Source organism: Delphinus delphis, chromosome 2, assembly GCF_949987515.2.
Source record: "Delphinus delphis chromosome 2, mDelDel1.2, whole genome shotgun sequence".
Lineage (NCBI taxonomy): Eukaryota > Metazoa > Chordata > Mammalia > Artiodactyla > Delphinidae > Delphinus > Delphinus delphis.
In genome coordinates this window covers 5,723,770-5,745,411 of record NC_082684.1, presented here as the reverse complement: position 1 = coordinate 5,745,411, position 21,642 = coordinate 5,723,770, and the positions used below count along the sequence as shown (strand labels likewise).

General features: G+C 42.8%; 1 protein-coding gene across 2 annotated transcripts in view; it reads left to right on the top strand.

Moving 5' to 3' along the window:
* EML1 (EMAP like 1) overlaps positions 1 to 21,642 on the top strand; it is a 145,088-nt gene that overhangs the window by 69,588 nt on the left and 53,858 nt on the right. For both annotated transcript variants that reach the window (XM_060003929.1, XM_060003930.1), the window contains exons 3-4: positions 7,023 to 7,158; positions 19,020 to 19,154. In XM_060003929.1, the coding sequence (XP_059859912.1) occupies positions 7,023 to 7,158; positions 19,020 to 19,154 (271 nt within the window). The remainder of the gene's footprint in view (positions 1 to 7,022; positions 7,159 to 19,019; positions 19,155 to 21,642) is intronic.

Below are 21,642 nucleotides of genomic sequence, written 5' to 3'. Positions count from 1 at the left end.
TGAACATATATCATGTATCACTCATTCTCCTTTTATTTTGAGAAATTCTCCTTTCAGTGCTGTGTGTCTATGTTTTGCCCCTAAGAACAATTAAAATAATTATTTTTAAAAAGCCTTTAATGAACTGGAAGAACGTCTCATATCTTGGTGTCATCTCAAAGCCAGGGATCCATTCATCTTAGCACCTGATCAGCAGGAAATTGTGTTTGAACCTTCCCTGGTGCTGTTTCTCTTCTGCAGTTTCTGAGATCGCTTGTCTGAAAGATGACTCATCATGGCTGTTCTTGTGTCCTGCTGCCCTCATGATCCAAGGTAGTACCTGTTCAGATTGGACATTAGGAGATACTCTTTTCTTCCAAAACTTTTCTTTATGGTGGCAGCATTTTTTCCTTGAGTGGCTAATCATGTTTAGATACGGAAACATGAAAGAGACCTGACGAGATGTCGTGTGCAAAATAGGTATTTAGCACGCATATTGGCGTAGTCGTGATGCTATTTAAAAAGTCAGTGGTGACGAAAAGCCAAAGATATTATCAAGATAAGGATGTAGTGGTGATTGGATGTTGCCAAAATGAGAACCTTTCAACTTCTTGTCACTCCAAGTGTGGCCGCCATCCCCCGCTCCCTCCTTCTCCCCGCTTCCTCTCCATATCCACTATTTTTCTTTTATGGTTTCTCATTACAACTGTAACAGTTCTGTTTGCTTTTGATGCTACTCTGTTATAGTTTAATGTGTAAGGTTTATTATGCCCTCTGAGAAGGCCCGTTGCATGCAATTGATGTTCTTTTTATGGGCTTTAAAAAAGTCCCATTTCCTTTTTGGGGAGAAGGACAATACTGGATTATTGAGACTGAAGTTTGAAATTATGACTCAAGGAAAGATAAAAAACGGTGACTCAGATGGACTTCCCTGGGGGTCCAGTGGTTGAGACCCCATGCTTCCACTGCAGGGGGTGAGGGTTTGATCCCTAGTCGGGGAACTAGGATCCCGCATGCCGTGTGGCATGGCCAAAAAATAAAATTAAAAAAAAAAAACAACAACAGTGGGGCTTCCCTGATGGCGCAGTGGTTGGGAGTCCGCCTGCCGATGCAGGGGACACAGGTTCGTGCCCCGGTCCGGGAAGATCCCACATGCCGTGGAGCGGCAGGGCCCATGAGCCATGGCCGCTGAGCCTGCGCGTCCAGAGCCTGTGCTCCGCAACGGGAGAGGTCACAACAGTGAGAGGCCCGCATACCGCAAAAAAAAAAACAAAAAAAAAACAGTGACTCAGAAATGGCAACACAATGCCTTTTCTTGAAAGTGGGGTCTTTGTTCTCGAAATTTAGTGCAGTCTGATCAACAAATGCATGTTGAACACCTTCTGTGTCAGCATCACAGGGGCTGCTGCCGTCGTGGAGCCCCCGGGCAATGGAGTGGACAGGAATAAACAATGTGAGGACAGCGGCAAAGCAGGGACCAGGGGAGCCCAGGTCCCTGGGAGCCCGGGGAGGCTCGCCCGGGGAGCAGGGACCCGGGGGAGGCTTGCCCGGCCTGGTTTGGTGGGCATGTAAGCGGGTGAGGCAGGTCCTGGCCCAGGTGCCGGAGAGAAGCTGGGGGCCAGGCATCTTCCATCGGCCCCTCCAGGCCCTTTCCTTACCCTCCTCCAGCCAGCTCTCTGCCCCGGCAGCTGAGTTGTATGGACCACACCGCTCTCTGCTCCAGTGAGGTTTGAGCAGGGGATCCCTAGCTGGGGACTGGAAGGAGGGAGAGTGTGGTCAGAGGATCCACCCCCGACTCCTTCCACATGGGGCCCCTCAGCTTGGCTGTGTCCCCACCCCCTGGATGCAGCTGCTGCTCCCCCAGCAGCGTCTCTCCTCTTAGGGTCTGGTGACCTCCCTCCCCTTGGCCCTGCAGGCATGGGATTAGCTATAGCTGTGCTGCTGTCAGCCTGGGAGACGGGGCAGTAAGCCTGGGGCTCGGTGTGGAGTCCAGTCCACTCCCCAAGCACACGGAGAAGGATCTAGGTGATGCCCTCCCCCAGCACGATGTGTGCACCCGCTCTAACTGGGGAAGTAAGGCTAGCCCGCCTGAAACAGCAGTCCGTAATCAGGCACTCATTTGTGAGCTACAGACTGACGTGTGACAGAAGATGAGAGCGGGACAGCCAAGGAGGCCTGGGCTAACGAGGAGAGGCCCTTCGAAGCTGGAGGATGGCACCGACCAGTGGTTCTCAAAGTGTGGTCCCTAGAGCAGCAGCGGCAGCAACCCGGAAACTGGTTAGACATGCAGAGTCTCAGGCTCTGCCCCAGACCTCCTGAATCTGGGGATGGGGCCCAGCGATCTGTATTTGAACTCCAGGGGATTCTTCTCCACAGAAACAAGCTAAGGAGGTGGGAATGAGGCAGGATTTGCTTGTTGGGGGTCGGGGGGTGGATGTTGGAGCGCCTGGGTGTGTGGTGGGAACAAGAAAATCGGTGGATTGAAAGACGCCCAGCAAGCTGATATGCATACTGTAGTCACTGCCTAGGGCCTCTGTTGTGAGTTAGTACAAACAGAAATTGATTCCCTCACCGTTCTGGAGACCAGATGCCTGAAGTCAGTGCCACTGGGCTGAAATCAGGGTGCTGGCAGCATTGTCCCTCCTGGAGGCTCTGAGGGAGAAACTGGTCCATGCCTGTTGCCGGGCTTCGTGGCTGCTGTCTGGCCTCGGCTAGAGGATGTGCCACTCCAGTCTCTTGCCTCTGTCCTTCCGTGGCGAGCTCCTCCTTATGCATCTTCACCTGGGCCTCTTTTTTTCCCCTTAATTTATCTTATTGAAGGATAGTTGATTTACAATGTTGTGTTAATTTCTGCTGTACAACAAAGTGATTCAGTTATTCATATACATACATTCTTTCTTTTTTTGTATTACTAGTCTTTTTTTTAACATCTTTATTGGAGTATAATTGCTTTACAATGGTGTGTTAGTTTCTACTTTATAACGAAGTGAATCAGTTATACATATACATATATCCCCATATCTCCTCCCTCTTGAGTCTCCCTCCCTCCCACCCTCCCTATCCCACCCCTCTAGGTGGCCACAAAGCACCGAGCTGATCTCCCTGTGCTATGCTGCTGCTTCCCACTAGCTTATCTGTTTTACATTTGGTAGTGTATATATGTCAATGCCATTCTTTTTCATATTCTTTTCTGTATGGTTTATCACAGGATATTGAATATAGTTCCCTGTGCTATACAGTAGGACCTTGTTTATCCATTCTATATATAATAGTTTGCACCTGCTAATCCCAAACTCCCAATCCATCCCTCCCCCGCCCCTCCTTCCCTTGGCAAACACAAGTCTCTTCTCTAGGTCTGTGAGTCTGTTTCTGTTTCGTAGATAAGTTTATTTGTGTCATATTTTAGATTCCACATATGAGTGTTGTCATATGATATTTGTCTTTCTCTGTCTGACTTACTTCAGTTAGCATGATCATCTCTAGTTCCATCCATGTTGCTGCAAATGGCATTATTTCATTCTTTTTTATGGCTGAGTAGTATTCCATTATATGTACATATATACACATGGGCTTCTTAAAAGGACACGAGTCATTGGATTCAGGGCCCACCCAAATCCAGTATGAGCTTAACCAATTACATCTGCAAAGACACTGTTTCCTAATAAGGTCACATTCTGAGGTTCTGGGTAGACGTGAATTTCGGGGAGGACCCTAACACAGTACATGTATTTAAAGGAAAAAGACAGAATGGAGACTGAAATGGTAGGTGAAGTAGAAAGAGGAGATAGAGATGAGGTGAGGATGGCATTTCTTCCTACTTGGGAAGGGTTCTGTCCCGGCAGAGAGTGGACCTCAGCACGGGGAGCAGATTGTGTGTGTTAGGAAAGATTCAGGATCTCTGTTTTGGAACTGTGGTGTTTTCACTGTGGAATATTAGCTCTGAGCACTGGTCTAGGCCCTTGGCTGGAGCAGGTGTTCAGAGGATGAAGAAAGAGAGAGCTTGGAGAGAGTGAAGAAGGGTGTTCTGCTCTGGCTGGAGGGGCCTGACTGTGGCTTTTTAAACTCTCTTTCACAGTTAAAAAAAAAAGGTAGTCTGGCCCTCAGCTTTAGGGACTGAAAAGTTTCCGTATATTAAAATTTTGACATTCTAGGCAGTTTTGTCACTGGTCGTGTTTTTAAGAGCCTGCGCTGAGGTAGATTTAATTCTGGGATGAACAAAATTAATTCTGCTAGCATTTTAAAATAAACTTTTAATTTTAGAGTAGTTTTAGATTTACAGAAACGTTGCAGGCAGAATACAGATGGTTCCCATATCTCCTGCACCCGGTTTCCCCTACTGTTAACACCTTATATTAGCGTGACGCGTTTGTCACCACTAATGGGACGATGTTGATACATTATTATCAATCGAGGGGCATACTTTATTCAGATTTCCTTAGTTTATCCCTTATGTCCTTTTCTGGTCCCGGGATCCCATTTGGGATTATATTTAGTCATGGTGCCTCCTGAGGCTCCTCTGAACCGACAGTTTCTCACATTTTCCTTGCTGCTGAAGACCTTGACAGTTCTGAGGAGTACCACTTAGGTCATCCATCGACGGTCCTTCAGTCTGGGTTTGTGTGATGTTTTTCTCACGATCAGACTAGGGCTGGGTTTAGGGAGGAAGACCACAGAGGTCAGGTGCCATTCTCATCACATCTACCAAGGACGTGTCCTGTGAACATGACTTACCACTGTTGACGTTGACCGTGATCACCTGAGATGCGTTGGTCGGGTTTCTCCTTCTCGCCGCACCTCCGCACTGCGTGGTTTAGAAGGAAGTCACTACGCACAGCCCACACGGAAGGAGTGGAGAATGTGCCCCACCACCTCAAGGACAGAGTATCTACATAAATCATTCAGAATTCTTCTGCCTGGGGATTTGTCCTCCTCATGCATTTATTCCATCGTGCATTTATATCAGTGTGGACCTGTGGATATTTATGTGATAGTTGGGGGTATAACCCAGCACGACTTTATTTATTCTGTTGCCCACATTGTTGCGGCTTTGGCTCTTCCCATTGGCTCCTGGGTCCCTTTGCCACACCCCCCCGTCAGTGTGGGTTCTGTGAGCACTTCCTTACTTTCTGGCACCATAAGATGCTCCGGGCTCATGTTGGATAGTCCCTGTCTCAGCCCTGGATTCAGGTGCTTCCCCAAGGAGCCCTGGTTCCTTTTGCTGTAGATTGGTATTAGGAACCCAGGTTTGGGCCCTGGGTCTCTCAGCAGACAGAGCTGGGAAATAGATGTGTTTATACAACCCGTGTACACAGACTTACCTATAATTACGTCTCTGTGTGTCTTTGTCTCTGTTAAGCTAGACATGAGTTCACACTGATGTCTCCTCTTCTCCATTCCACCTGGTTCATTCTAGCCTTCCCCCCTTGCTGGTCTGTAACCTCCCTCTCCAACAGTGAGAAGCCGGGCTCCTACCTTATGGCCCTGTGGGAAACAACTTTACCACCTAGAATACAGTGCTTATGTGCAGTTCCTTTTGTAGTCTTCCAGTCTCTGCTCATTACCAGAATCACTTTGTCTGCACCTTTCCTCTCCAACCCCTTCCGTGAGGTTACGTTGCATGTGTGTAACGCAGTTAGATTCTTTTGTCACAGTCTGCATTCCGTCATGGGGTTCCCCCATCTCCTATTGACTATTATCGTATTTGCGTGTATTAAGGTTTACTCTTTGTGCTGTAAGGGTCTGTGGGTTTTGACACATGCATAGCGTCACACACCCACCACTACGATTTACCACCCTGAAGAATCTCTGTGCTTCACCTAGTGACACCGCCCCCAGTCTCTGGCAACCGCTGATCCACTTTCTGTCGCTATAGTTTACCCTTTTGTAGAATGTCACTTTAAATGGAATCTTGCAGTATAGAGCCTCTCAGACTGGCTTCTTTCGCTTGGCAATATGAATTTAAGACTCAAGCGTGGTTGTGTGGATTGGTTCATTCCTGTCATCACCGAATCCTATTCCATTGTCTGGATGGACCCCAGTCTGTTTATCCATCACCAATTGAAGGACATCTTGGTTGCTTCCAGTTTTCACAGCTATAAATAAAGCTGCTATAAATATTAAAGGAAAGTTTTGTGTAGACATAAGTTTCCAACTCACTTGGGTCAATGCTTAGTGTGAAGCACAATTACTGCATCCTATGGTAGAATTTATGAGCCTCAACTTTGTAAGCACCGCCAAGCTGTCTTCCAAAGCGGCCGTACCATTTTGCATTCCCACCAGGAATGAAGGAGAGTTCCTCTTGCTCTGCGTCCTGGCCAGCAGTTGGTATGTTGTCTGTGTTTTGGATTTTAGCCATCCTCATAGGTGTAATAGAGATATCTCATTATTGTTTTAATTTGCATTTCCCTAATGATAAAAGATGTTGAGCATCTTTTCATATGCTTATTTGCCATCTGTATATATTCTTTGGTGAGGTTTCTGTTCAGATCTTTTGCACATTTTTTAAATTGGGCTATTCATTTTCTTATTGTTGAATTTTAAGAGTTCTTTTTATATTCTGTATACAAGTCCTTTATCAGATATGTGATTTGCATATATTTCCCCCAGTCTATAAATTGTCTTTTCATCCTCCTAATGATGTCTTTTACAGAGCAAAAGTTTTGTTGTTGTTTTAATTTTAATGAGGCCCAAGATACCAATTTTTCCTTTCATGGATGTGCTTTTGGTATTGTATCTAAAAACCCATCACCAAACACAAGGTCACACAGATTTTTCTCCTATATTTTCATCTAGAAGTTTTAGTTTTGCATTTCACACATAGGCCCGTGGTCCCTTCTGAGTTAATTTTTGTGTAAGGCCTGAGGTTGGTGTCTGGGTTCATTGTTTCAGCACCACTGTTGAAAAGCTCCGTTGTCTTTGCACCTTTGTCGATTCTGCTAGCATTTGAAATGGACGTCCTTTTTCTTTCTACATTATCTGAAGTCCTGTAAGGAGTTCCCTTGAAAAGGTGAAAGTTCTGATTGCCTTTTCTGCTTGTCTTACAGCAAGACCACTGGTGCAGACCTTGCCTTTAAGAACCACCGTCAACAACGGCACTGTGGTACCAAAGAAAGCCAGTGGCTCCCTGCCAGCCCCTTCGGGGGCCAGGAAAGAAACCGCTGTACCTGCCACAGCCAAAAGGTAGGCAAGAAGCACCTTACATGAACTCTGAAAGCAGTTCTGGCTCAGATGCTAAAATAAGTATTACTCTTTTATATGACACTTTAATAAAATTTCTCCTTTGAGTTAAAGCTTATAAAAGCACAATATTTGGTGTGTTGCCAAAACAGGAACCATGTCGATTTATTAGTCTGCGTTCTTTTTGTTGTAATCATATAGTCTTTGAAATCTCATTCACTAAAGCCGCAGTGCAGCATTTTGTGTTTTTACTTAAACTTCTCTTTTGAAAAAACAAGTGGGAGTATATAACCTATATAAAAAATGAATATGCTTGGAATATAGCAAAATTCAGATTGCTGTACTGAGCTTAAATTTTTATCAGTAAAATTTGGATAAGCTCGTACTTTTAAATGATGCCTAACAGTGGAGCTTCAGATGTTTATGTTTGTCAGATAGAGCATAGATTGCTCCTAATTTTCTATAATTTCATAGTTGTCATATTAAAGTTGTATATTTTATATGCCAGGCCAGTTTTCTAATTTTTTATGCCCTAAAAAAACGAACTATCTGGTAATAATATAGCATAGAAAACCTTAAAGAAATTCTTTCTGCAATGCTACCTCATGGGCTTGTTAGAAGAACTCGTAAAGTTCATGAAAATGCTAACTTGCTTTATGTGCACTGGGAATTCTGGGTGTGAGTATGCTCTGCGGTGTGCTGGGATACCCATTGGGCTGGTGAGAGGAGGTTTGATGCTGCATCGTGACTCGGAATGAAAATGTAACAATCCCGTCTTATCTTTTAAATATATAGTGTTTATACATAAAGCTTTATCCTTCGCCAAGCAAACTTGCATTGTGTTTCATCAGGTAGAGTTTCATGTACTTATTGTTTGTGAATTGTAAGAAAATTGGTTTTGCAGGGCTTTTTAGAACTTTAAAATGAAATTCTCCGCCTCATTTCATCCCTTTTTTATACTTCTTTGACTCATTCATTTATAATCAACATGAAATGACCTTCTGGATTCTAATTGGCAGCAGTAGATACGGGCTGTCTTTTATTCATCTAGATGTTATAAGGGTGACACTGACTTTTTAAGTGTCCGGTTGCCATCTGGTACCATTTCTTTCTTCTTTTTTTTTTAATAGTGGTAAAAACCACATCACATTAAATTTACCATCTTAACCATTTTTAAGCGTACAGTTCAGTTCAGTAGTGTCAAGTGTATTCTGTACAGCAGATCTCCAGGACATTTCCGTCTTGCAGAACTGAAACTATTTATTGGCCACAAAGTTCGTTCGAATTGTTCCTTAAGATGGGAAGGAAAAACCAGAACGCACTTTTTGGCCAACCCAATATATCTCTTCAACAGTAAACCCTCCTCAGAGCCCTTGGTGGCCACCTTTTTCCTTCTGTGTCTATGATTTGACTACATTACATACTTCATACGAGTGGAATCATGCAGTATTTGTCCTTTCGTGGCTGACTTATTTCACTTAACATAACATCATCAAGGTGCATTCATACTGTAGCATGTGACAATATTTCCTTTTTTTTTTTTTAAAGTGGCTTTGTATTTTTTTATTTATTTAGGCTGCGCTAGGTCTTAGTTGCAGCATGCGGGATCTTTAGCTGCAGCATGCCGACTCTTAGTTGCAGCATGCAGGATCTAGCTCCCCCACCAGGGATCGAACCCGGGCCCCCTGCACAGGGAACATGGAGTCTTACCCACTGGACCACCAGGGAAGTCCCAGGATTTTCTTCTTTTTTAAGTCTATATAACATTCCGTTGTGTGTATATACCACCTTTTCTTTTTTTTGTTTTTTTTTTGCGGTACACGGGCCTCTCACTGTTGTGGCCTCTCCCGTTGCGGAGCACAGGCTCCGGATGCGCAGGCTCAGTGGCCATGGCTCACAGGCCCAGCCGCTCCACGGCATGTGGGATCTTCCCGGACTGGGGCACGAACCTGTGTCCCCTGCATCGGCAGGCGGACTCTCAACCACTGCGCCACCAGGGAAGCCCAGTATACCACCTTTTCTTTATCCATTCATGTCAATGGATGTTAGGGTTTCTTCTACCTCTTGGCTATTGTGAATAATGCTGCAATCAACATAGGTGTGCAGATATCTCTTTGAGATCCTGCTTTGAATTCTTTTGGATATATACTCAGAAGTGGGATTGCTGAGTCATATGGTAATTCTATTTTTAAGTTTTTGAGGAACCTCCGTAATGTTTTCCATAATGACTGCACCATTTTACATTCCCACTAACAGTGCACAAGGATTCCAATTTCTCCTCATCCTTGCCCACATTTGTTATTTTCTTTTCTTGATAGTGGCCATTCTAATGGGTGTGAGGTGATATCTCATTATGGTTTTCATTTGCATTTCTCTTATTATTAGTGATGTTGAGCATCTTTTTCATATGCTTGTTGGCAACTTGTATATATCTTTTGGAAAATTTTCTATTCAATTCCTTTTCCCATTTTTAATTGGGTTATTCATTTTTTTGTTGTTGAATTGTAGGAGTTCCTTATATATTCTGGATATTAATCCCTTACCAGATACATGATTCACAAATATTTTCTCCTATTCCATACATTGCTTTCTCACTCTATTGATAGTTTTCTTTGCACAGAAGTTTTTAAGTTTGATGCAGTCCCATTTGCTTATTTTTACATTTGGTGTCATATCCAAGAAATAATTGCTGAATCCAATGTCCTAAAGCTTTCCCCCTATGTTTTCTTCTAGGAGTTTCATAGTTCTAGGTCTTTAACACATTTCAAGTTAATTTTTGTATGTAGCATAAGGTAAGGGTCCAACTTCATTCTTTTGCATGTGGATGTCCAGTTTTCCCTACACCATTTGTTGATGAAACTGACTTTCCCCCTGGTGTAGTATTGGCACCCTTGCTGAAAATCATTTGCCCATACATGCAAGGGATTATTTCTGGGCTCTCTGTCCTGTTCCATTGGCCTATATTATCTGTCTTTATTCCAGTACCACACTGTCTTGATTACTGTTACTTTGTAGTATATTTTGAAATCAGGAAATGTGAGTCCTCCAATTTTGTTCTTCTTTTTCAAGATTGTTTTGGCTATTTGCAGTCCCTTTAGATTCCATATGAATTTTAGGATTTTTTTTTTCTATTTCTACAAAAAATGCCATTGGTATTTTGATAGGGATTGCATTGAATCTGTAAATCACTTTGGGTAGTGTAGACATTTTAACATATTAAGTCTTCCAATCCCACAAAAATAGGATGACTTTCCATTTCTTTGTATCTTCTTTGATTTCTTTCAGCAGTGTTTTGTAGTTTTATGTCTACAAGTCTTTCACCTCTTTGGTTAAGTTTATTCCTAAGTAGTTTGTACTTTTTGATGCTATAATAAATGAGGTTATTTTCTGAATTTCCTTTTCAGATTGGTCATTGTTAGTGCATAGAAATACAACTGATTTCTGTGTTTTGGTTTTTGTATCCTGCAACTTTGGTGAAATTATTAGTTTTAACATTTTTTTGTGTGGAATCTTTAGGGTTTTCCCTAAGATCATGTCATCTGCAAACAGAGGTCGTTTTACTTCTTCCTTTCCAACATGGATGCCTTTTATTTTTTTACATGTCTTATTGCTCTGGCTAGGACTTCCAGTACTGTGTTCAATAGTGATGAGACTGAGTATCCTTGCCTTATTCCTGACCTTAGGAGAAAAGCTTTCACCGTTGAGTGTTTCACCATTGAGTATGTGTTCACTGTGGGCATTTCATATATGGTTTTTACTATGTTGAGGTAGTTTTCTTCTATTCCTAGTTTGAGTGTTTTTATCATGAGGGGTGTTGAGTTTTGTCAAGTGCTTTTTCTGCATCAATTTAGATGATCATGTGGTTTTTGTCTTTCATTCTCTTAATGTGATGTACAATATTATATCAATTTTCTTATGTCGAACCATCCTTGCATTACAGGTGTAAATCCCACTTGGTCATGGTGTATAATCCTTTTAATGTGCTGTTAAATTCAGTTTGGTAGTATTTTGTTGATTTCTGCATCATTATTTATCAGAGTTATTGGCGTGTATTTTTTCTTGTTGAGTCTTTTTTTTTTTTTTTTTTTTTGGTATCTGAATAATGCTGGCCTCCTAGAATGAGATTGGATGTGCCCCCACTGCCCCTTTAGTCTTTAGAGGAGTTTGAGGAGGATTGGTATTAGTTCTTTAAATGTTTGGTAGAATTCTGGAGTCATGCCATCTGGTCCTGGGCTTTGCTTTGTTGGGAGGGTTTTGATTACTTCTTCAATCTCCTTACTAGTTATAGGTCTATTCAGAGTTTTCAATACTTCATGATTCAGTCTTGATAGGTTGTATGTTTCTAAGAATTTATTCATTTCTTCTAGTTTATTCAGTTTGTTGGCATGCATTTATTCATTGTAGTCTCTTATAATCCTTTTTATTTCTGTGACATTATTTCTGTAATAGTCCCTCTTTAGTTTCTAATTTTAGTTATTTGAGTCTTCTCTCTTTTTCTCAGTTTAATGGAGGATTTGGCAATTTTATTGATCTTTTCAAAAATCAACTCTTGATTTCACTGGTTTTTTTCTATTGTTTTTCTTTTCTCCATTTTGTTTATCTCTACTGTAATCTTTGTTATTACCTTCCCTCTGCTAACTTTTAGCTTTATTTGTTCTTGTTTTTTTCGGTTTCCTTGAGGTATAAAGTTAAGTTGTTGATTTCAGATCTTTCTTCTTTTTAATGTAAGTGTTTCCACAGCTGTAAACTTCCCTCTTGGCGCTGCTTTTTCTGCATCCCACAAGTTTCAGAATGTTTTGTTTTTGTTTTCATTTGTCTCTAGATACTTTCAGAATTCTCTTGCGATTCCTTCTTTAACTCATTGGCTGTTTAAAAGCGAGTTGTTGAATTTCAAGACTGACTTTTTGAAGTAGCAAGTAGTTAATGAAAACATGAGATTCTTTTTCTTTATTCTTAAAGAAAATACACTTTTTAAATTTATATCTCTTTATATATTTGGCATTTAAGTAAAAGGAAAATTTTTTTTCAGAGCAAAAAATCATAAAAGTAAAATTTGAAATGTAGATACAATTTCTAGCTTTCAGTTCCTTTCACGAGAGCATATGTCAAGCATTCTTGCACTTTGATTCTGTGGAAGGCTCTGTGTTTGATCCAAAGTAACTTTGATGTAGTACAATAATATCCTTCACTTAATAGACTGTTTATGGTTTTCTTAGACCTTGCAGGATTAATTGGCACAACTGTTAAGAATCCCTGGCAAATTGTGTTTTGAGTTCTAGTATTTGAAACATCGATTCAGGGTAGGGTAAGGCTGGGGGATGGGATTTATGCAGATGACTACAGGAGAGAGGCTCTGCTGAAGAATCTAATTGATACTTTCCCACAGGATGTGAAAAAGACAAAGAGCCCTCATGGTGCTTCGGGCCCTCTTTAAATCAGTGATGATGATAGAAATTATCTTTTAATAATAAAAGTGTACTAAGCACCAAGCTTTTAATACCATTATCACTGATCCTCCAAACAACCTTCCAAGGTAGATATTATTATCCCTGTTTTGCCAGTGGGTAAACTGATGCTCAGAGAAGTGAAGTAACTTGCCCGGGATCAAGTGAGTAGAGAACCTGGGCTCCAACGCAGGTCTATCTGGATCCAGAGCTCACACTCCTTTCACTGTGACAGGCTGCTTCTTGCAAAGATTTCCAGGTCAGCGCTTACATCTACTCATACAAAAATGCTTGATATAATTGCTCTTCGGAAACCATCCCTTTTGTGTTCCCCATCCTGTCTGGGTGATGCTCTTTAGAAACGGTGATGTTCTGAGATGCCCCTGAGGGTGCTGACAGGAGTAGCAGGCAGGGGCGAGGGTGACTGAGCAGAGATTGGCAGCAAGTTGCAACTCTGAGAGACAGAATCGCCCATTCATATGGGGCTGCAGGGCCTGAACTCCCATTACAGGACCAGGCCCCTTGCTGTGAGCAGAAGCCTGGGTCCTCTGCCCCCCGTTTCAGCCATGTATGAAGGAGCTCACGGACAGTGCTTGCCCTCAGCAATATTATCTTAGAAGGAAAGGATGGTGGCGGGGGAAGATAGTCGGTAGCCATCATATTTTATATATATGTGTATGTGCGTGTGTGTGCGTGTGTGTGTGTGTGTGTGTGTGTATTAGCATTTAAACAATAACCTTCCTTCTAGAAATGTTCTTAGGCCTTTGTAGACTTTTCTTTTTAATTTACAAAATAATCAGTTTTATTCATTTGATAAGCTCATGTCCGGCAGCCAACTAGAAATACATGGTTTTCTAGGTTGTCTGAGACGCTTGGTGTTTCCGTGTAAAGCACAGTGGTTCATTTATTTTGTTCCTCTGCCTTTTGTGGGCTTCCGTGGATGTGAATTCCCATCTGTCTGGAAGTTGGAAACCCAAACAGTGGCACATAATCATTACTCTGTGACGAAGTTCCTATAGATCTCTCCTTAGAGAATTTTGAAATCCGCCTGTTAGGATTAAAACAACCTCCGAGCCATTTCAAATACATTTATAATCACGTAGGAATTTGTCTGTAATCAGAGTTCCAAATTAACCAAGCTGGGGCATCTCTGGTGTGTGGATGGGTATATGTTTGTTTTCTTTTCTCTGGGGTTTTTTCAGCCTAGTACTAAAGAACAAAATCCCCTTTGGAAATTGTCCAGCACCCAGGGGTTGTGCTTTGTGTTGCCAATTAAGACTTCGATTGGGGGCGTGATTTGGAATCCTTGGGAAAAGCTTTGTTTCCATTAGTGAAAGGAGAAAAGGCAGAAAATCCGGGGAAGACATTGTAGGGTCATACCTTCCTCGGTGGGGATGCTGGAGCTGACAATAGAATAACATTTCCACTGGCTCAAAACAATCACTCATTCTTTCCACTCCTAAGTAGAGTTTTACAATAGGGCAAAGCTGTGAGAAGAGAGATCAAAAGAACAAAACTGGTACAAAAAGAGAGCATTATTTTTAAAATGCCCTGCTCCAGTTGCAAGGTAGGATGGTAAATATCTATGGCTTTCAAACAAACAGCTGATAGTCCTTTAGAAAACTAGTTGCACTCATTAGAAATAACAGCATTTGTAAAAGTACCAAAGTCAGTGCCAGGTACTTACATGATTTAAATCTGCTTTGGTTTTTTTTTTTTTTTTCTAATATACTCTTTATCATTGAGATCCATTGAAATGTATGTGTTAAATTCAGGTTTTGAGTGTGATTTCTGTAACAAGCTAGAAATGGGAGTTGGTGCTGTTGAACAGAGGAAGATGAATTGGTACTTACTCTCTTATCAGAAGTGTTGCAATTCCCCCCTCTGGGCTCAGGTAGTTGGCTTCATATGATAGAAAAAAAACTTATTTTGGTCTGTCAAATTCTCTCAGGCCACCAGCCTTCTTAGGAAATGCCTTGGTTTTTGCTACAAAGATGTCTTTAGACAAAGATAAGAGCATTTCCTAATTACTGAAGTTGCGTGACCTCAATCTGTCACAATTACCTCACCCCTTGCAGGACAAAAACCAGGTTAGTCCTGGTCCCATGTTGATTTGCCAGTGCTCAGCGTAGAGCCCAGTATAAATTGATTCCAAATGAGTATTTGTTGAGTAGATAATCGTTTTAATCTAGCGTTAATCCCTCCGGCTGTCATGGCAAATGACCTCATCAGAAAATCTCGGGTCACGAGTACAAGCTTCCCCTCAGATTAGTATTTTCTTTCTTTCTTTCCTTTTTATTTACTTATTCATTTATTTATTTATAAATAGGACCCGGCTGTGCCGGGTCTTCGTTGCAGCATGAGGGATCTTTTAGTTGCGGCATGCGGGATCTAGTTTCCTGACCAGAGATTGAACCCGGGCCCCCTGCGTTGGGAGCGCAGAGGCTTCCACCGGACCGCCAGGGAAGTCCCAGTATTTTTTTCAGTTGTAAAAGTTTGAGATCTTTTCTGCAAAATTTTGGAAAACCAATTCTTGGTTTTAAATCACATAATGAAAGAAAGATGCTGTGGTAACTTATTACATTTAGCGTTATTATCTAACCATAAGAAGAAAGATGGCCATTTTCCCTCTGTTCTCCCTTTGCAGAGATTTTATTATGTCTAAAATTTAGTTTAAATTGGCAAAAAACATTGCATGCAACTGTAGTGTAAGGCAAAGAACCATTGTATTTTCAGAACTTTGGGTTTGAGAGTGGAGGTTGAGAGCAGAAGGGAAGAGAAATGATGGTATCTGCATTTCTACACCAAAAATGCTTGCCTTAAGCAGTAAAAAATTGTGCTGTGTTATTATACAGTCTTTCACAAGCTAGGACTTCTACCACTTGCAAAATAAAGCACATGATTTCTCACTTGCTGTCCAGAGGGAGCATAACTTCTTTGATATTCCCTGCTGGTTGTTGAAGGAGGCTTCTCTCAGCGAGTATACAGTATTACTTCTTCTGGCCGCCCTTGTTCCTGCAGATGTCTTGTCTTCAAGCTCTATTTTCTGTCCTTCACTCTGAGTCCTAGTAAATCCTGTTTAATTCATGAGAGCTCTTGGCTCTCAAAAGGAAATTTCTTGTTTTTTCTACGTATACAACAATAGTAGATTTTTTTAAAAGCTGAACATTTTAATGCAAATGCGTGAATGACAAATATCTTGAAGGAGCCGGATGGATTATATCCAAGTCTGTATGTGCAAACCAAAATGTTTTCCCGTTTTAATGTGCGGTGTATTCTGTAATTTATTGAAGTTTACCAAAATATTTTTCCTCGCTTTTATTACTGCAGTCGTGTTTATTCTGCTTTGTTTCCGTGCCTCTCACACGTAGATTAAACAGGTCTGTGAGTCTTCTCAGTGCATGCAGACTGAACAGTTCCACACCCAGGTGAGGAGTACTTAGACTTACTTTGTAACCCTCACTAATGCTTTGGTAGTGCTACCACCCTTTTAGTGCAGTAGCTTAGAGGGCCTTCTCCGATGCCTGCCATTGATCAAGGCTTAAATCATATAACTGTATTAATTATTGACCTTTATTGGATTTTTAGACGTCCAACATCTCTGTTCAACAGGTCCTCAAAACTAACGTACTTCGGTGTTTCATAAATTGCAGGCGGTCTTTATTTTATTTATTTATTTTTTGGCCATGCCGCACAGCTTGTGGGATCTTAGTTCCCTGAGCAGGGATCAAACGCGGGCCCTCTGCAGTGAAAGCGAGGAGTCCTAACCACTGGCCCACCAGGGAATTCCCTAGGTGGCCTTAACTAGGAGGCCCAGTAGAGAGCAAGGGGTCAAGTAACTTCAGACGTGTTGCTTTGTATCCCTGAAGCTGTCGCCTCATCTGGAGAATAAGGACAATGATACTTTTGCAGGGGATGTGAGGTTTAAATTAAATGATTCATATAAAACGCGAAGCTCTTAATACATGCGAACCGTTGGCTGCCCATGGTTCCATCACTGATCTCCCCTCTTAACTCTTCCAGCCACCAGGTTGAGTGTTGATTATTAGAAAATCGATCAACGTTTGCTATCATTGATTAATAGTCATGGCTTTTCAGCTCTTTAAGGGTGTTTTCTACAAGCCTTTAAAATGCCATGAACTTACCCTGAACTCCCACAAGGACACCATGGAGGTGCCGCTCAGGGCTGCCAGCTGCTGAGGCAGTGTGCCTGAGAGCCTCGGCGGGCCAGATGCTTAGCAGAGAGAGCTCCCACAACGTGAAGTTAGCTTGGTGTTTTTCGTCACTGGAAGATCTTGAACTTTAAACATAAAGGTTTCTGTAATTTTTAGACTTCAATCCTAAATTTCAGAGATGTAACGCTCTCCTAAGATCTGTAATTTCCTTGTCCTCAAATTGAGAGTTCTAAAAATTCACATTTTGACCTTAAGGCACACCCGTGCAGATCCCAGCTGTGAGATCCTGGGGCTGTCAATTCAGAGTTTCCTCAGTGACCAAAAAGACTACGCAGAAAGTGTCTTCAGATCATCATGATTATGGTCGTTTTATTTATGTTCATTCACTCAGGGAGCGAGATGGCTTTTCAAAAGCCGATACACCGTGCAGTTTTTGAAAACGTGCTAAGAGATTATTTACTGACCGATCGGAAGTTACAGAGGAAAAAGGACTTAAAGTTGGCCCAAAGGAAGGCAGAGATGAGGAGGAAAAAGAGAATGAAGGGAAGACAGCAGAGCATCCCGTGTGCAAGGCTCTTGCACATTCTGTGTTATTTAATTGTGAGAAAGGAGGGCTTTGGAATCCAGCCCAGGGGCAGTAGTCTCACTGTCTCAAGCTTCTCAGCTCCTGCCTGTGTCCTCCGGATTGAAATTCAGGTCCGTCTCCACCCTCCCCTGACTGGAGCCCCTGAGGCTTCATCATCACCATCGAGGTCCCCCTCCTGCATCCACGACCCCAGCACCTTAACTGTCCTCTGGGGGTTCTTCCTCCCCAGTCCCTCGGGGTCTATCTGCTACCTGAGATTCCTGTGGCAGTTCCTCAACCAACGTCTTATAAAGTCACTCTTTGCCGGGGGGGTTCTCTCCGTTCTCATCTTCTCTCCTTCCCGGCGTGGAGATTTCCTCCGCGTCCGTGGTTCAGTGACCCCCCCAGTTGACAGTGCCAATCCCGAGCCACCTCCTGGGTCGCAGACTTGGCGTTATCGCCCACCTGCACCTTGACTCTGTGCATGCAGACCAGACCTCCCCCCGCAGCCCCACCCGGGAGCCGCACCACCATCCACTCTCGTCCTTCTTTCTTCCTCACGGAGCGGGTGCTAAATTATAGCATCACATGCCTCTGCCTGCGACAGGGTCAGGGTGACACTACCATTGATCGTTTCATTTATTTCACCCTTTCATTTAATTAATCTTTATCAAGCTTCTATACTAGGCTCTGCAAAGAATATAAGAATGATAAATGAGATGGGATCTCAGGAAACATATGGCTTAATGATGAAGATAAAAAAAACAAACAAAGAAACTTTACAGGGCTGCCTGTAATACACTTCCGGGCTCCAAGAGCAAACCATCAACCCACAGCCCCTGCCCTGGCTAACTGACCCCTCACGCCTGTGAATTACCTGTGCGTGTGGTATCCCTTTTCCTAGGACAGGATCTTCCCTACTGTGTCATTGTAACACGTCCAAGCCGTTCATTTTCTGTCTCCTAGAAATTCACAGTCTTCAGGAAGTCTTCCCCAGACATCCCTCACCAGGCTTCCAACCACTCTAGTCCCTCTGTTTATTCAGAAGGAAGTAAGCACTTGCATGGGCACCACCTCTAAACAGAGGCATCCTATAGAGAGTGGAATGTCTTTGTCCCACGTACGCCTTTAGACCAGAGTTCTTCCTTATCAGCACTGTTGACGTTTGGGGGTGGATCACGCTTTGTCGCAGGGCTGTCCTGGGCATTATAGGGTGTTTAGCAGCACCCCTGGCCTCTATGCATCAGGTGTAGCGGCCCTCCCCCTGCCCCCGTTGTGACAAGCAGAAGTGTCTCCAGACATTGTCAGATGTCCCTGGGGGGGCAGAGTCACCCCTGGTTGAGCCCCACTGGTCTAGACTGAAAACTGCACAAGGGCGGGGTCACCTCCCACTAGGCCCCTGGAGAGTTCTCACGGTATTGTTGGGAATCTTACCTTTCAGATTCCTCTATGACCTTGAACTACACTGATTGCCGCAGTTACAAAGGCAATGAGGAGAGGCATTGATCTCAAGTGACATTCTGAAAAGTTTTTTGATCTCTATAGTTAGGAATTTCAAACCACTCTATCTTTTAAATATCCACATGGAAATAGAATGTTCTATGTATATATCTTCACATTCAGCAATAAAATAAAATCACTCCGTGAAGGATTTCATTGTCATTTACTTTGTACTTTTAGTACCATCAAGAGGACCAGCTCTTCCGAACGGGTATCTCCTGGTGGTCGAAGGGAAAGCTATGGGGATTCCAAAGGAAACCGGAATCGCACGGGATCCACCAGCAGTTCTTCTAGTGGCAAAAAGAACAGTGAAAGGTAAGGGGCGTCTTACTTCTGGTTCCTGCGGTTCAGATATTGTGTGGCCTCTTTTCCCAGAGGTGAATCAGAAGACCCCCTAATACGCACACAAGCTGTGAGCCCTCCATGCCCCATACTCCTTCTCCTGACGTCACTGTGGGCGCTCATCAAACAGCTGCGGGTCACAGCTCACACCACTTATCATCCAAGTAGAAAATTACAACTTGAACTCTCAGGGCTCCTATTCAGACAGAAGTCGTTTCTGAGAATTTGCTTAGTGCCAACTCCATGGAATTTGAGAACCTGTTCTGAATTTCCATACGGAGCACATTATATTTCTAATACTCTCTGCTGCCATTTTAAAATTAATTTTAGTGGCTTGTTTGTGAACAGTATTTTCTGCGACAGACTGGGTGAAAAGTTGTAATTTTATGATTTGTCAGAAACTATTTTTAATATTGAGCTAACACCAGAACTAGGAACTATTTTCTTTCTGGTTTCATGAAACATGCTTTGAGTTTTTTCTTTGAGGTTGGTTTATAGTGGATTATGATAGCTCCCTGTTAATAGTAACATTTTATTAGTGAAAGCTAATTTGGGGCATTTTAAGAGCTTGTATTTTTTGTTTTTGTTTTTGCGGTACGCGGGCCTCTCACTGTTGTGGCCTCTCCCGTTGCGGAGCACAGGCTCCGGACGCACAGGCTCAGCGGCCATGGCTCACGGGCCCAGCCGCTCGGCGGCATGTGGGATCTTCCCGGACCGGGGCACGAACCCGTGTCCCCTGCATCGGCAGGCAGACTCTCAACCACTGCGCCACCAGGGAAGCCCCGAGAGCTTGTTTTATGTTTAAGAATGTATTGTGTATTTGAGATCAGTTTCTCTGTCTCTGTATATATCCACTCAATGTACTTTATCCTCTCTTTTTAAACATTGTGCTTTAATTCTATTCTCTCTATTGAGCAAGGCTTAGGAAGGAATTTCAGCTTCACAGGCTAACCATGTTTTGTTTTGTTTTTTTCCAAATGTTCGTGTAAGGAGAAGGCTTAGTCATAAAGCAGTGGACTCCAACCCACAGACTGAAAAATTTCCAAGCTTGTAAGTCCATTCTGATTCAATCCTGTAAAGGAAGCTTAAACCCTTTTTCAGTTTTATTCCTAAAAGATATGTTTCGTAGAAAGAGATACAGGGGCCTCTCCTATCTCTAGCAGGTCAAGTCCACAGTCCATTAACAATCTCAAAACCACTAACCTGGGGTTGTCTTCTAATTTAGACTATTAATAGGACTTCTTATCAGAAGATTATGCTAATTGGGTGATAATACCTTGGAAATAAGGCCAAGTAGTTACAATGGTAGCAGAGCGTGAGTGAGAGATGCAGGGTGGCCTTTAGGCTTCTCTGAATTCAGCGTAAGCTTGGAAGTTGACCTGAGATGTCTAGATCTTGGCAGTTCTTAAAAACCTGGCTTCTTCTCTGCACATCTGATTTGTATTAAGAATTTCCAAAAAGAATCTGCATTGTGCAAACTCCAGATCTGTTGTATCTTTTAAATCCTATGGCTTTGCTAAGTGTGCTGGGTAAATATTTCCATGAAAGATATTTACAAAGGGTTTTTTTGTTTTTTAATGCTACCGTAGGAAATTTTGATTTGGAAATGAGGGACTGGGAAAATTTACTAATCATTTTATAAAAATAATTCAGGCAACTAAACACGTCCATTTAAGCATAAATTCTTCGTCTCATTAGAGCCCAGGAATAGTAGTTGAGGCCCACGTAGCACTGAACTGGTTGAGTTGCACCTAAGGAGCTTCAGAGAGAAAGTTCCTGCCTTCTCGTAGGTCATTGCTGGTACCGACAGACACCTTTAGGGGCCCATGGGAATGATGGCAGCAGGAACTCCGACAGAAGGAAGAAGTAGCTGAGAAGCAATAGAGGTGAAGGTCAAGCTGGTTCTTCTGTTGCTGCCTGCCCATTTCCCTTCATCTTTCCTTTCCATCCCCATATGAAGAGCCCTACTCTTGGGCTACCTTGACCTTGTACCGAATCAGAGCTGGAGTCTAATGGACCAATGCCCAGTCCCCATGGCTTAAAGCAGGCAAAGAAAGGGATAGAGAGGTGGCCTCGATGCAATTTCCCTTTTAAACATGATCCTCGGTGGTCTAAGACAGCGTGACCTCTTCTGCATCACACACAAGTATTTGTCCATGGTGCCAGGACGCTGTCTTACGTTGCTCATGGTTCCAGAAAGCTGTCTTGCATTTTAACACATTGTCCATGTTTGGTTACTATAAACAGCAAGATGTAATGGAAAGGACACATGCTCTGGAGTAAAAGGGAGATCTGGGTTTGTAAGTGAATTTGGCCAGTTAACTTCTCTGAGCCTCAGTTTTCCCCCTCTGTGAAAAAGGGATTTTATACCTAATTCCCTTCCATCTTGTCAGAGAGCTAACTGGGTAGGAAAACACCCATCGTAGCACTTGGCACTCAGTAATGGCAGCTGTTATAAATT